Raw genomic sequence first — 16,310 nt, 5'->3', positions numbered from 1 at the left:
AAAATTGTTTAAAAATATTTATATGATAACGTTATAAATATAAATATCTATATAAAAATGATAATGTTGTAAATATAAATATCTATATGAAAAAAAGTTAGTCAATTTATAATTAAGAACTAATCGATTAAAATTAACTAACTAATTCTAAAAAAACTTTGTAAACTAATATAAATAATTAAATTTAGACACTAAAATTAATATCTATATTTAAAAAAATTAGTCAAATTACAATTAAGAACTAATTAAAATTAAATAATTAATTAATTCTAAAAACAACTTTATAAACTAATAATAAAAAATTAAACTTGGACACTAAAATAGATTAAAATAAACTTAAAAACACTGAAATCTAAAGAATTTAGACTACGACAAAAAGAAGTGAACAAGGAAGGAAACCCAAAAAATAGATTAAAAAAAAAATTGCCCACACATAAATTGAGATAAAAGGGAGAGAAAGTGAAATTATCCCAATAAAAAAAGATTTTAATTCTGATGTGTAGGATGTAAAATTAGGAATAAAAAATTATATTAGTTTGCACTGATTCTTAGAATTAATTAATTGTTTTTTATTTATTATTTAATTCTCACTTTTTTATTATTTCTCAATTAATTTACTATTCTTATCATTTCATAAAATTCAATTTCTTTTCTAAATTTTTTATTTTATCTATTTTCTTTCTCTAACCTTTCTCTTTCATATTTTTACCCCTTTCTTTTATCCCCTTACCTACTTAACTCATTATTATTTTAATTCCTTACGCTTTATTCTTTATTATTTTTTAATTCCTTACTCTTTATTCTTTATTAGGAGTTTACAACTATTATTAGTTAATTACTTTTAATTTATTATTTCAATACCAATTCTTTATAATATTTCAACTACAGGTTGACTTTTCTAATCATTTTACAACGTTTAGCTTTGATCCGTATCTTACCTATCTTCCCCAACACTCCTTCATCATTCAAGTTTTATTCTCCATAACGATCACTAAAGTATCCACTTGGAAAATTGAATTTAATTTTTTTACACACTTCTAAGATACAAATTTATATATTTAAAATTTAATTATTTTTATATTATATTAATCAATTAAAAAAATAAAATGTAGAAAACAACTTTTATTATTGTTAAAATAAAATATTAATTAATATATATTTTATTTTAATTTATACAAATACTTGGTTTTTAAAATCCGATAACTCGGCCTGGAGTATGCCGTAAAACTGCTTCTGCTTGGCTAAGAGCTCGTCTTCCTCGGACGTAAGGAAACAGGTTAACGGCCCAAGACCCAGAGGCATCTGGCAGGAGTGAAAGGCTGCTCCCTTACGGACCACCAGCGGGTTATTACAGGTGGCGTGGTTTTCCTTGATAACGGTGATGAGTCAAACCGACTTTCGCGGATAGCAGCCAGAGATGGTTGTCCTCACTGTTGGTTTGACACCTGAGTTTGATAGGTTTTGCCACCTTGGAGAAGAAAATCCGATAACACTCCAAACACGTTACTCTTAACCAAAAAGTGCTGACATGTTTATCGTTTGGACATTTTTATCATTTTGTTAGGGGAGAGTTCCTGAAGAGAATGTGTAATATTTGTGATGAAATTGAATTTAATCTTTTTATACACTTCTCAATAAAAAAAAATTATATATTTAAAATTTAAATTATTTTTAATATTTTTATATTATATTAATCCATTAAAAGAATAAACGTAGAAAACAACTTTTACTATTACTAAAATAAAATATTAATTAGTATTATTTAATTAACGTATTTTATTTTAATTTATACAAATACTTTGTTTTCATAAATCTGATAATATTCCAAACACAATACTTTTATCCAAAAATTCCCCATTTTGACATGCTTATCACTTCGACACTTTTATCATTTTGTTGTTGGAGATTTCTAAAAGAGAATTGTGTAATATTTGGAAAGAAAGAAAAAAAAATATTTTAAGGTACACGAGGTTAAAGATAGACTATGGGACATATTGCTTCTTCATCTGCTTGACGTATTCGACCCTTTTTCTTTGACGCCTCACAATAAATGCTCCCAGCTTCTTGACAAACCCCTCACTAAATAGATTATCCAAGAGCTAGTTGCCAACATATCTGCATAACTTTCCTTGTTGTCTTTGAAGGCGTCACATTCTAAAATGAAATGCTTTTTTGTTTCCACTTTTCCGGAAGAACAAAAAATGCATACTCTTTCCTCCCAAACTTCTTTTGGCCTTTTCTAGTTCCTTGTTTCACAACGGAGTTGATGAGAATTAGTCTTTAACTGAGCAATAAGAATTTTGGCTCTCCAAGAGGTATTTGGCCTCTATGTATGCTTTTGGTTGATGACTATGAGTGGGATTAAACACTAAAATATAGTACTTTTTATTTCTTCTTAGCTCCTTATCCCAAGTACGCTTGTGGAACTTATCCATAACAAAAGCTTTTATCTCTTTGATATTTATGGGACACGTGTTCAAGCAAATACCCCATTTACTAAACCATCTGTTATTTTGCTGCATCCAAGTCTTTTTTTGTTGCACAATATGTCATTAAAGACAACCTTAGGCCATCTAACCTCTTCCATTTGCTCAAAAAAATTTAAATACCTTATGAATCGCACCATAACAATTATAGCTTCAATACGAGCAACCCTTGTTTCACTTAACAAGATAACTAAGGAACTGCACTTTTAATCTTGATTTTGTTTGTAATCAAACGCTTCTAAATTTTCTCAATTTGTTTCCACTGCATGTCAGATGTATTGTTGGCTCGTAGTTCACAACCATAGAGAATCACCAGAATCACTAGAAACCCAAAAAAAGTTTGAGTGGTTTTCCAGTCTCATAACACTGCCTCTCTACACCTATTTTGAAAAGCATAAAATGCTTTCCAACCCACCAAAGTTATTTTCTTTCTACAACCATCCTAGCTTAGATTTTTGTTGAAATCAATTACGAGGTATTTGTAATATGCAACTTCTTCCAGAATGTTGCCTTCAAAGTAGAACTTATGCTGGTTATGTTTTTTTTTTTTAGAGAAAACCACTACTTTCATTTTGCTAATATTGACTTGCATCCCTACACTTCTACAAAAATGCTCAAGGGATAGTAAGTGCTCTTGCAAACCAAGACCCGAATTAGAAATCAGAATAAGGTCATATGCATACAAAAGAAGCCTTATAACAAACTTGCCCAAATAGATACCATCACCCCCTTGCGAATTTAACCACTCCTCAATCTTGTCGATATATAAACCAAAAAGGGTAAGAGACAATGGGAAACCTTGCTTGACCCTGATATCGGTTCTAAAACTTTCAGAAATGCCTGCTGAAGTTCTAATTTTGACTTTCACCTCTTCATACAACCTATGCATCGCTGCTCTCAAATGTTTAGGATCCCCAAGTTCCTCCATTCTGTGTCAAAGCTTATCCCTAGGAATCGTGTCAAACACTTTTCTGAAATCAACAAAACAACAAAAGACTTCTTCCTTTTTCTACCAAACTTTTTCAATGATGTGCCTTAAAGTTATACAATGATCAATTGTGGAATGTTTAGGTCTAAAACCTGCTTTCCCTTTAGCACGCTTATCTCTCTCTTCTGCCCACTTGCTAATTTTATGTTCTAGCATGCTTCCAAATAGCTTTGCAAACAAAGGGTTGATCATTATGGTCCTCTAATTGGAGGGATTATTGGCTTCACCGCTCTTGAAAAGAGGTATTGCCAGACTAGTTGTCCAATCTATGGGGAGCTCCTGTTGTATGATGTTGTTGAAAGTTTTTGTAATGTGAGGTGCAAGAATCTTTGAGTCCCACTTTAGATATTCTTCTTGGAGTTCAGCTAAGTCTTTTGCTTTTCCAACGCCCAACTTATTGATACCCATCTTTACCTCTTGCATCGTGAAGAGTTCAGTGTCAATTTTGACCAAGGGGGGAGGATCAACCTTGGGATCCTGCTCATAAAGTTGTCTTGCATAGTCAAACCATTTAGATGCTGTAATACTATTCCAGTTTATATCTTTCTCGGTTGGAGCTCCTTCCAAAATAATTTGGGATTATTTTTCCCAAGGAAGATTAGTTCTTCCCTCCTTGAAACCATGAAATCGACCTTTTTCTTGCTTAATAACTAAGTGTAAGCTTTGAGCTTTATGTTATCCCCGTTTGACTCTTTCCACATTCTCCTTGCCTTTTTGCATTCCTTGTCAAACATAGCATTAACCAGAAAGCAATTTGTTTCAGACTTCTTAATTTTTTCACTCTGCAAGTGTGCATTGAATTAAATGTGTTAATTCATGACTATGAAGGCCATGAATTGTGATTTTATCCTTCTTGAAGAGCCTCCCTAGCATCATTTTGAAGGTATTACAATTTTCTAGAGTCAAAACAATTTTGCCCTTTGGGAGATTTTGTTGGACATGCTGAATTTTTTACTCTAATTGTTTCTTTCCAGTCCAAGAGAAACTTAAATAAATTGGCTTGTGATATGATTTTAAGTCCCAAAGTTGATCTCCAATCAAAACTTCCTCCATTTTCTCACACAAACCATGCGAGCAAATTACATAATCTACTACACTTGCTCCATTGTAAGTATTGCAAGTGAAATTATCAGACTTTTCCCATCTAGTCAAGCCATTACAAATGACTAAATCAAAGGCCCCACATAGAGTAAGAAATTTTTCACCAAAGAGATTGTAGCCCTTGTCCTCTGAAATTCTTTCTTCTGTAAGCCAAATAGGGTCACATTCTTCTTTACATCAAAGAATGCTAGCTTGCTCACTTGCATTCCTAGCATTGAAATCACCCACTATAAGGACTTCACCCAGCTGAGAATATGTTGCAATATCTGATTTTAAGGCTGCAAAGGGATCTTTGTGGTTAAGCCCTCTACCTTTGTAGATTTTTTAAACTTGTGGCGCAAAATGACATGTTGCAATTTTGATGTGGTTTCCATTTTCTGTTATTTTAAACCAAATGAATTGTTTATTTGAGTCTTATTTTTCTAATTGAATGAGATGACCTTCTTTCTCCTTCACTAAAACCATGATACCCCCTTGCCCTTTGCCATTCCCTGTTGCCTTGTTCCACACTGCCATCTTCTAGTGTCCTTCAAATAGAGGTGTCTTGCACCCTTCATGCTCATGTGTTTCTATGAGGCATATTATGTCTCTATCTTCCACAATAAACCCTAACCCAAGTCCTCGTCTCCATGGGTAACCTCTGTAGTTCCAACAAACTAATCTTAAAGAAACCTAGGTATGACTTGATTGCTATTTATTTTGACATGCAAGACTCACATTTGAGTCTATGTCCCTGCTTTCCCATACTGACCTTGCTTCCTGGTTTCCTATTGAAGAAATTGTTTTTCTCTTCTTTATTACCATCTTGCTATTCTATTTTGGAAGGAGGTCCAAATCGAGCTATCACATATTTACCTTTATAAATCCATGCTCTCTTGCCTTCATCTCTTGCTTCCCTAACCTTTAACATTTCCTCCCTCCTTTCCTCATGTTGTCTTACAATTAAATCTTCTTATAGAAAAAAGTGAGAACCCATGAAGAGATGCTTCTTGCTTAGAATGATATATTTATCACGCAAGCTAGGCATGATGACTTTTATGAACCTGACTCTCTCACCGTTAAACTTACCCACCCTCCATGCTTGGCATATGTGTCCTTGCTATATTTGGATTAATCACAAATATTACACACTTCTCTTTAGGAAATTTCCAACAACAATATGAGTAACTGTGGAAGTCTCTAATCATTTTTATCATTTGTCATAAACGATATAAAAATCAAGTATTATATTACCCTTTGGCTTTATATAAATTGATGAAATCAATTTAGATGGTTTTCATCAATTTTCTGTTTTTGTGGACTTTATAAAACTAATCTAGATCCATTTTAATTATGGATTTAAAAAGGGCTGAGAGGGATCAAATCTCGTTGGAACTTCACAAGTCAAACTTATCTTAACTATCTAACAAATAATAATAATAATGTAGAATTTTTATTTTAACATATTGTTATTTTTATTTTTATTTTATTATATTTTATTTTGACCCAATTAAATGTTTATATAACATTACATTACATTACAATATTTCTACCACAATGGGTTGGAAGAGACCAAATTAAATGTTGACGAGATATTACATTACAGTACAACATCTCTACCATACTAGATTGGAGATCACCTTTGGGGACAATTATGATTTATTTCACAATAATAATATAGTTTAATTGTTTGTATTTTTTATTAAAATGAGAAAATATAATTTTTGATATTATTATTTTATATTGGAAACACATTTTTAAATATATGAATAAAATTAGAACACTGAAATTAATTTTATATGAATAAAATTAGAACACTAAAATTAATTTTAGATATCTAATATCTTAGCCAGGAGTCTTATGTGATTTATGATTCAAGCATAATTCTTTCAGATAAATCACATCAAAACTTTATAACTAATGTGTTTCAAACCCCTATTGAGATTCATCTTCAAAACTATATATCTAATTTATATAAATTTAACTTGTTAAATTTATTAATTTAATAATATTTGATTAAATTTTAAATAAAACTTATTGTAAAATATAATTATAATTATATTTATAATTATATATATATATATATATATATATATATAAAATATCTCGTTTAAAGAAAAAATAGACTTGATTCTTTTTTTCCGAAGGTGGCAAAACTTATCAAACTCAGGTGTCAAACCAACAGTGAGGACAACCATCTCTGGCTGCTATCCGCGAATGTCGATTTGACTCATCACCGTTATCAAGGAAAACCACGCCACCTGTAATAACCCGCTGGTGGTCCGTAAGGGAGCAGGCTTTCACTCCTGCCAGATGCCTCTGGGTCTTGGGCCGTTAACCTGTTTCCTTAAAATAGACTTCATTCTTATAATTTAAGTGAAACTATTATTTATTAGAAATTGGAATATAATTATTATTTATTATAATTTAATTGAAACTAATTCAAATCATTTTGGAAAATAGGATTCTAATTTATTATTTACTGGAAATTGAAATATAATTATTATTTATTAAAAATTGAAGTTGAGAAAAAATTAGAATATAATTATTATTTATTAAAAATTGAAGTCGATAAAAAAAAACATAATCTATTATCTTGGAAATTGAAATTGAAAAAACAACATAATCTATTATATATTGGAAATTGAAGTGGAGAACTTGAATCTAATTTATTATTTATTGGAAAATAAAATTTATTGGAAATTAAAGTTTAATTATTATTTAATTTTTAATGAAAATATAGTTTAATTTTGTGATGTTTTTATTAATATAATTAGAATTTAATAATATAATTTTTATATGTGAATTTTGATCACTGTATTTTTATATAAATAAATTTAACTTACATGATGTAAATTACATCATTCAAATTTATCATTTTCCTAAAATCACTTTTAAGCAAAATTGACCAAAAATATATACGAGAAAATCCAATAAACAAATTACACTGTAATTAAACTAAACTCACACTTCTTAATAAGAAACAAGATTCTTAACAAATATATTTGTGCATAATATTTACTTCAAAATTATCTTAGTGAACATATTCCTATCCCTCTTTTTACATTAAAAATATTTTCAAGAAATTCACATCGGAATCCTTTTGTTACATGATTTGCATGTTCCAATTTTGAGAATCCAAAAGATTCCATTATCCCTACGTCCCTTCGTCAGCAGTAAAGTTATAATAATTCCGTGGAAGCCAATAATTGAGCAAAAAAAAATGAAGTGCTGAGTTGCCAGCACTGTTTATCCAGTTGGCGAACCTTGTTTTATATTTTGGGGCTAACCAGTCGTGACTCATGAGGTCTCTTTTTGGAGTAGATCGAGGCCAGAAAGACCGGGAAAGGCCTGCCCGAACGGAATGGTGCGATTCACTTTCACAAATATATATATAAATACCGAGCTTGTCGTCCATGACCTTAGATTTGAATGGTGGGGATGCCCTACCATCTCATGCCTGCTGCACTGTTCGTTGAGGATGCCCCGCCGCTTGGGTCGTCTTTACACTTATTAGCTGCCCACTGATTCGTCTCAAATCCAGAAAAGGAGGTCTGCTCGAGGGAAGGGTTAATTCAGTCAGTCACGGTGAAGAAGATGGCTCGAATAATCCCAATCGTATTGGCTTCTGCGATCTTATTAGTGGCGTCTCTTCAATCAGAGGTCAGTGCCGCCAATCAGATCTTCAATGACGATTTTCAGATATTGTATGCAAGTGATCATGTGAAGACATCTGATGATGGCCAAATCTGGGAGTTGATGCTTGATAAGAAGACGGGTATAATTTCTGATTCTGTATCCCTCTTTTGTTTTCAAAGTTTGATTCGAGTCAGAATCTTTTAAAGTGTTAATGCACAATGCCTGCAATCCATGAAAACAGGGCAATTTGTAATTGCTGGCATTGCGTGCGTGTAGGTTCTGGTTTTCAGACAAAACACAGCTACAAATTTGGATTCTTCACCATGAAGCTCAAGCTCGTTGCAGGAGATTCTGCAGGAGTTGTGACTACTTATTATGTGAGAATCTATTTGTTTCTAGATTTTGGATAGACAGTGTACAAGATCGGCCTAATTGCCGATTCTTCTAGTACAAAAAAGATTCAATATAGGCAACTTTTAAGCCTTGATGAAAGCAATGTTGGATTGTAAAGATGATTTTTGCATATGAGATCTGTACTGGTCTAAGCTTCTTGCTTTTCTATTTGGGATAATTTATTGCAGATGGCCTCCAAAGACTTTGAGACAAGAGACGAGCTGGATTTCGAATTCCTGGGGAACGTAAGCGGGCAGCCCTATGCTCTGCAAACAAACATATACGTGAATGGCGTTGGAGGGAGAGAACAGAGAAATGAGCTCTGGTTCGATCCCACGGCCGACTTTCATACATACTCCTTTCTCTGGAACTACCATCAGCTTATGTATGTAGAAATCCTAGGTGAAACCTACTATATTTTAAGCAGATATCAAACTTGAAACCTGACGTACTGTCTTGAAAAGAAAATTATTAATTGTTTTAAGGGTACCTTGTGATCTTTTGTGGCTTTTACTTTTTAAAGATTACTTAGCTCTAGTTTAATCATCATTAATTTTCTGCATTTTAAGCAGAAAATGCAGATATCAAAGCTGAAACCTGAGTTATACTCTCTTGAAAAGAAAATTATTAAATTTTTTAATGGCTACATTGTGATCTTTTTGTGCCTTTTTCTATTTAAAGAATTCTCAGCACTAGTTTAAACATCATTAAGCTTTCTGCATTTTAAGCAGATATCAAAGCTGTAACCTGCCTTACTCTCTTGAAAAGAAAATTATTAATGCCTTTAATGGCTACCTTGTGATCTTTTTGTGGCTTTTTCTTTTTAAAGACTCATTATTTTCATGGCTACCTCGTGATCTTTTAGTGGCTCTTTTAAATTCTTTGTTAATGGCAACCTTGTGATCTTTAAGTGGCTTTTTCTATTTTTAGATTTCTCAGCACCACCAGTTAAATTTTTTACATAGCTTTTTTTTTCAAAAATTCTCACAAATTAAATCTTTCTTTTACAGAAGTTTCTTACGAAAATTCTTAAAGACCTGACTGAATTTAGTTTTACACAAGTTTCTTCCGAAAATTCTTAAAGACCTGACTGAAGAAAATTCTTAACAACCTGACTGTTTTTTCAATGGCACAGATTTTTTGTGGATTTGGTTCCGCTGAGAGTGCACAGGCACACCAATGTTACGGACAATGTGTATCCCAAGAATCGGCCAATGTCCCTATTTTCCAGCATCTGGAATGCAGATAGTTGGGCGACAAGGGGAGGGCTGGATAAGACCAACTGGTCCAACGCACCCTTCATTTCATCTTACCAGAATTTCAACGCAGATGCGTGTATGTGGGAGGATCCATTTCCGGCCTGCGTGTCCACAACAGGGGAAAACTGGTGGGATAAGCCACCGGCCTGGACGCTTACAGATGCCCAGAAATTGGACTATGCTTGGGCAAGAAGGAATTTCCTCATATATGATTACTGCCAAGACACGAAACGCTTTAATGGCACACTCCCCGCTGAATGCAGCGTTGGTCCCTGGTAGCCTGCAGGGCCTGCTCACATGAATCAGGCACCTGTCTGTAGTTTGATTCTTCTCTGAATTTTTTGATTCTTATCGGATTGTCTGTGCTATGTGTGCCCAAATCCATCATCCACAGACGCGGATTCAAGTTTTTTTATAATTATTGGCAATGTATGTTTGCTCTGTGATCTTGATCGACTGGGCAAGAAAGCGAAAGATGAGGAATCTCAATCTTGTGTTACAGAGATACGCAGGAAACAGTAGCCTTCAATAAAGCTGGGGAGATTGCATTTGTATACAGTCTAGATTATTTAATTTATTTTTTAATTCAAGTCAGTAATATGGGCCTCTGTAATTTCTTCTTCCAGTTTAACAATTCATGCATCTGAACTTTCGTATGGATTCGGTGCGGTAATTATGTTTTCCAATTGAAATTGAACTCTTCCTCTTCTGTCCCTTCCACATTATTACTCGACAATTCTGGAAAATTATGCAAAATTGTAATATTATAAGCTTTTGAATTTTTTTTGGTTATTATGTTTAAATAATCTGTTTAAATTTCAAACAAAACAAATGTGAATTGAATGGAAGATTGCACGAAAATGGCACGCATATCATCGAAATCTTGTTTTTGTAATTTTAATGGTTAAGAACATGGTTTGTTTTTCCATTTAACTGAGTTTAATTTCAAGGGAAATGTTAGGTAAGTGGTAATAAGATGGGAAAGATAGTTTAAGATCGTTGTTAAATTATAAATGGTTAGGTTTGACTAGTAGAAGTTTTGGAGTTATGGGCAGGAATTTAGTATTTTGAAAAAGTCATAGAGTATTTGGATTGTCTAGAGTTTACAATTTAAATATGTGGAAAACATGTGAATTTGTGATTATAATAAATTCAGGTGAAATTTTGAGTAAGCTAAAAAATAAGTTAGAAAACCTCTTAAATCTATAATAAATAGAAATATGTCAGAAAAAACTTCAAAACTTGTAACATATAGGTTAAGATATTATACATTATTGGTAATATTTAACTTGAAATTTTAAGGTCAAAGGTTAAGTTAGACCAGGTTGGTGTATGAGATCCTCTTGTTTGTGGGACAAGGGACCCACCTCCTCGCAGTGATTTGAAGACATACATAGACCCCCTTTGGTTTTGAACCTGTGACTTCTTAGGAGGAGACACATGTTGTATATCACTTAAAAATATACAACATAGATCTATCTCAAGTACAGATCTAACATGAACCCAAAGAGATCAATTTTTTTCAAGTGGAAATTTTTTAGAGTGCAAAATACAATGTGGTATTTTTCATTGTTTAAATTGTATTTTTAATGCTAAATAGAGTATATATATGACTAAATAAATGTTCTAACTATAAAAGCTTAATTTTCTTTATGATATATACATTAATTTTTTAATTTTCTTTTTTAAATTATAGATGTCAATATTAATTCTTATTAAAATATTTTATTAATAACCCACATTGAATAATTTTTTATATACAACATTAAAATGTTTTATTTTAACCATTATATATATATATATGAAGTTGATAACATAAATAACATAGATCTTCAAATAGTCTATTTAAATCTTTTGTTAAAATATTTTTGAAAAATATAACATTTAAACATCTTACTCCTACATTTTTTTATTTCTATTCATTTTTTATTATTATAGCAGACATTATTTTTCTATTTAAAACCTAATTTTTATTTTTATTATTATTTTAAAGGGGAACAGATGGACAGACAAACTTACACAGCGTCTCATACTGGGCTGTAGAATGAGCCTCTGAGCTCAATAAACATCTTACTCATACATTTTTTTATTGCTATTCATTTTTTTTATCATATCAGACATTATTTTTCTATTTAAAACATAATTTTTATTTTTTATTATTATTTTAAAGGAAAACAGAAAAATGAACAAACTTACCCATCCTCTCATACTAGACTGTAAAATGAACTTCTAACCTAAAAAATTATAATATATTAAATTGATAATAATAAATTTTCAAAATAAAATTTTCTATTTTAAACTTGACATTCTATTTATATTTATATGGACACATATGATTTGAAAATATGAAATTGTAAAAAAAAAATTGTTACACTGAGATTTATTTCCTACATATAATATAATAAATTCATACTGATAAATTTCTTCAGAATTAGGGTGAGATTTTCTACTTTTATATTTATAGCAAAAAAAAAAAAAACAAACCAATTTCTACCATTGGCCCAAAGACTTTCTACCATGAGCCCAAGCCCAAGAATATTTGAATGACAGAATGAACCAGCCCAAGGATATTTGGATGACAGAATTCTGATCATTTACATAGAAATGAATGCTATTGTTGTGATGTTAATTTGTGTGGAAAATTTCCAAGGAGAATGGAACAGCGGTTCCAGGGAACTGATATATTCATTTATTTTTGGTAACATGCTCAAATTAAATCACAGAATTCCATTTACCAGACACCAGGTTACGGGAGTTCGAATTAATAAGCCAATTCTCAATTGCTTCATGTTTTAAAAGTGATACCAAATAACATAACAGGAGTTCTAACTATGTGTTTGTTACTTTTTGGGTAAAGTAGGTTTTGGTCATTTTTTTTTAATTGAGTAATGATTTCTGAAAGTTTTACCTAAAATGTTGGAAAATTGTTGAAATATAAAAGTTAATTATTAAAATATTATTTTAAATAATTAAATTTTATAATTTTCTTAACAATTTATTATTTAGTTTTATTATAAAAATTAAAAAAAAAAGTTTTGGAGTTAATTAAATTGTTTTTGAGTTAGTTTTTTTTGGAGGTAAAGAAATAAGTTAAAGGTCCAAGGCCTAAAGGTATCTGGTAGGAGCGAAAATGTCACCAGCTAGTTATTTCAGGCAGTCTGTGTTTCCTTGAATCACAGTAATGAGTCAACCTGCATTAGCAAACAGGTTAAAAACCTAAGACCCAAAAATATCTAGCAGGAGTGAAAGCTTACCCTCACTAGCAGGTTATTCCAAATAACCTGCTTTTCCTTGAATAACAGTGATCAGTCATCTCCATTAGCGTATAATAACCAAAAATAATTATCTAATTTAATAATTATATTATGATAAATTTTCTTATAATAAATAAAACTTTGAAACCTCTACCAATCAAACTGTGTGAATTGTCACGTCAAAAATCTCACAATGATCACCAGCGCGTCCAATTGCAGAAATTTTCTCCTTGACCTAGTTTAAAAACATTTAATGAACCCAGCTGGAGAGGGTGTGGCCCGTGGGTCTGCATCTCATATTACCTTGCTGATCACGAGAGGAATAGTTGGAATTTCGAAGGGAGATCGATTGGCTTGGTGGCCAGATACATGCATATTATAATTGATTTGGATTGAAAATATTCAAATCAATCTGTCTGCCTAGCTGTAGGTGTCGGCGTGCCATGGGCGCCTGACGCGTCTGCGACTTGTGCCACTGGCCGACTGATGTGACAGCATGATGCCATTAATTCGTACATTGATGACTTTAAAATAAAATTGACTGACTAATCATTGTCCTTCAACTTGTCTTCTATTGGAAGTTGCAGTACAGTTAGGCTGCCATTGGCCATTATCTAAGTTGAGATATAGTGCTGCTATAAAATGGACAGCAACCAGTAGATGGTGGTCACAAATGAAGCATTTTATCTATTATACAGATTCGTTTTAAATGCATTTCTTTTTAAAATGTGGATTAAAAATATACTGGTAAAATAAGCCAGCTGGAAGGCAATTCTGATTTATTATACAGAATCGCTTTAAAATGTAGGTAAAGTTGTTTTTATGTTTATGGTTCTGCTAAAAATACATCTAGGTATGATGCTCATACTCATGAGACCTTAACATATTTTTAGCAAAACTATGAACGACAGAACCATGAACTAACCGCCAGCATAAAGTGAATTTGAATAATGTATAAGGGTTGCCCACAAATGAACGTTAAGGCAGAAGAAATATCTGGAGGGGAAATTCGGCGTAGCCGAGACATCATGGCCAGAAAGACAAGCAAGAGAAAAGGAGTAAACCCAAGTAAATTTTCCTTATTATTTTTTTTCTGTCGCACACCACCAATGGGATTTAGATAAAGATCAGAGAGTAAGCGTTAGATCTGTCTCTGACACTATTGGTGGTTCATATTCGCGTATAACACTGACCTGTCAACAGCATCTTTTGATGCGCCGGTCAGTACCCACGTGATTGTCATGTGAGGCGTGAAGACCATGGCATAGACAGAAAGTTGTATTATGGAGTGTCGTGTAATGGTTCAGTACCATCATTCTATTTATTATTTTAAATGGAAGTCTTTATCGATGTTGAGGAATTGGGTGTATGGTTAAGATCAGTTGGAATTCTTGGAATTCGGGTAAAAAGATTTTTCAAAAAAATTGGCATTGATTGGTTGTGTTTGAATCATGTTTTTATGACGAAAATAAATTCAATATCATTAAAAATTTCTAAAACGCTTAAAATTTTAAATAGCTGTAACCTGAATTTGAATTTTCAAATCTTACTAGATTTTATCAAAATCTTATAATTTTTTTCATAATTTTAAAGAAAAAAACAAAACACAGGCCAAACTCTTTTTTTATAATTTGCCATGAAGAATTGTGTATGAAAAGAAATGAGACCCTCAAATATTTCATTATTGTTATCACAAATTCACAATAATATTTGGAAGTAAAGATCACAAACAAAAATGAAGTATGGGAGGGCTGCCATTACCTGTGCGCCCTCCCCGCCACGTCCCAAAACCACATGTGAAGGTGCATGGCTCCGGTATGACACCTGTCCACCGTGGAGGTCCACGTGTTGGGCATCGTGTCAGCACATAAAAAACTGTGTCGGCGCCATTTCCTCCGTTTGTTTGGGGTCACTGTTGCGATGTTCCATTTTCCCTTTGTCTTTCTGCTCGGGGGCCAGTTGTTGGGCGAAGCCCCCCGCTGAAGATGGCGCGGGACGGCCCCAGAACCTGCACGCTTCGTCTGGTATGCAGGTGTTGTTGCAAACGTTTGTTCGATGTTTAGGGTTTGTGGACCTGCGCGCTTCATCTGGTATGCAGGTGCTGATGCAACTGTTTGTTTGAGGTTTAGGGTTTGTGGTTGGAACATCGCTTTTGCCTTTCTTGTGGTTTTTTCCCTGGATTTGTTGGTGGTCTTATTCGCAGTTTCTGTTGTTTGGGGAGGAGCCGGTTGCAGTTTTACCGAGTTCAAGGTCGAAGGTCTTTTTTAAGCGATAATTGCGTAATTCGGTGTTCTGTGCTGGTTTTTTTGATTGTTTTCTGTTGTCTAATGGCTTTTCATTTTCTGTTGTCTAATGGATTTTCCTTCTCATTATAGGTGTGGAAAAGGTCGTTGCAGGTGTGGAGAAGCTCTGGGGAGCTCCGGGGAAGGTCGGCGACCATCCATGCTCTGTATCCGCTAGGATTTTAATCCTACCAACAATTTCTCTGTGTTTTTCAACATAAACAACTCTATTTGGAATTTTTGTAAACTTTCTATCGCAAGTTTTGAGGGTTTAGGGTTTTTGTGGATATTTTGATGTTGTTTGTGGCTTTTCATGATGGTATTTGTGAAATTTTCTCTGTTATCGTGCTTATTCGCTGTTGTCTGGGGCTGTCCTGTGCCATCCTCGGCAAAGGGCTTCGCCCAACAACCGGCTCCGAGCAGAAAGACAAAGGGAAAATGGAACATCGCAACAATGACCCCAAACAAACCCTCGAAACCCTCTTGACTTTTGGTATGACTTAATTTCTGATACGTCTGATAGATTCCTTGAAGGTTTCTTTGGTGGAACACTCGGTTGGTGTGTTTTTTGTAGTGGGGGGTCTCTTATTGCTACCTGCTCGACAAAGATCTTAGGATGGGTACTGGGTGCCTCAATGGTGCACTGAAATTTGGTGGTTAAATATGGGTTGACACTGATTCATATTTGTTTGTTAGGATTTTTCATGGAAGTCAAGGCTCTCTGTTATCCTGCACCTAAGCCTCTTCTCTTTGTATTTCTTCTACTAACTCGTGTTTATATTGGCTAGTTTCATGTAATGCTTCCTCCTTGTCAATTGTGTGGACTATGGAGGTAAAATTTCCCACCCTTTTGTTCAATTTAATAGCATAGAACTGTATTTGGCTGTTTGATTTTAGGACTTGCATTTCAAAACCGGGTTGGTGTAAAG

The 16,310-nt window shown here is 33.0% G+C and overlaps 1 protein-coding gene across 1 annotated transcript; it reads left to right on the top strand.

The window, feature by feature from the left end:
- The first annotated feature begins 7,857 nt into the window (after positions 1–7,857).
- On the top strand, positions 7,858–10,505 carry XTH8 (xyloglucan endotransglucosylase/hydrolase 8). The gene is made up of 4 exons (XM_089459502.1): positions 7,858–8,332; positions 8,470–8,570; positions 8,775–8,971; positions 9,722–10,505. Exons 1-4 carry the CDS (start codon positions 8,152–8,154, stop codon positions 10,122–10,124), a joined length of 882 nt encoding a protein of 293 aa, XP_089315628.1. The 5' UTR covers positions 7,858–8,151; the 3' UTR covers positions 10,125–10,505.
- The last annotated feature ends 5,805 nt before the right edge of the window (positions 10,506–16,310 follow it).

This window comes from Pinus tabuliformis, chromosome 7 (genome assembly GCF_031772625.1).
Source record: "Pinus tabuliformis cultivar Carrire ecotype Pingquan chromosome 7, CPIR1, whole genome shotgun sequence".
Classification (NCBI taxonomy): Eukaryota; Viridiplantae; Streptophyta; class Pinopsida; order Pinales; family Pinaceae; genus Pinus; species Pinus tabuliformis.
This window is presented reverse-complemented; position numbering and strand designations above follow the sequence as displayed.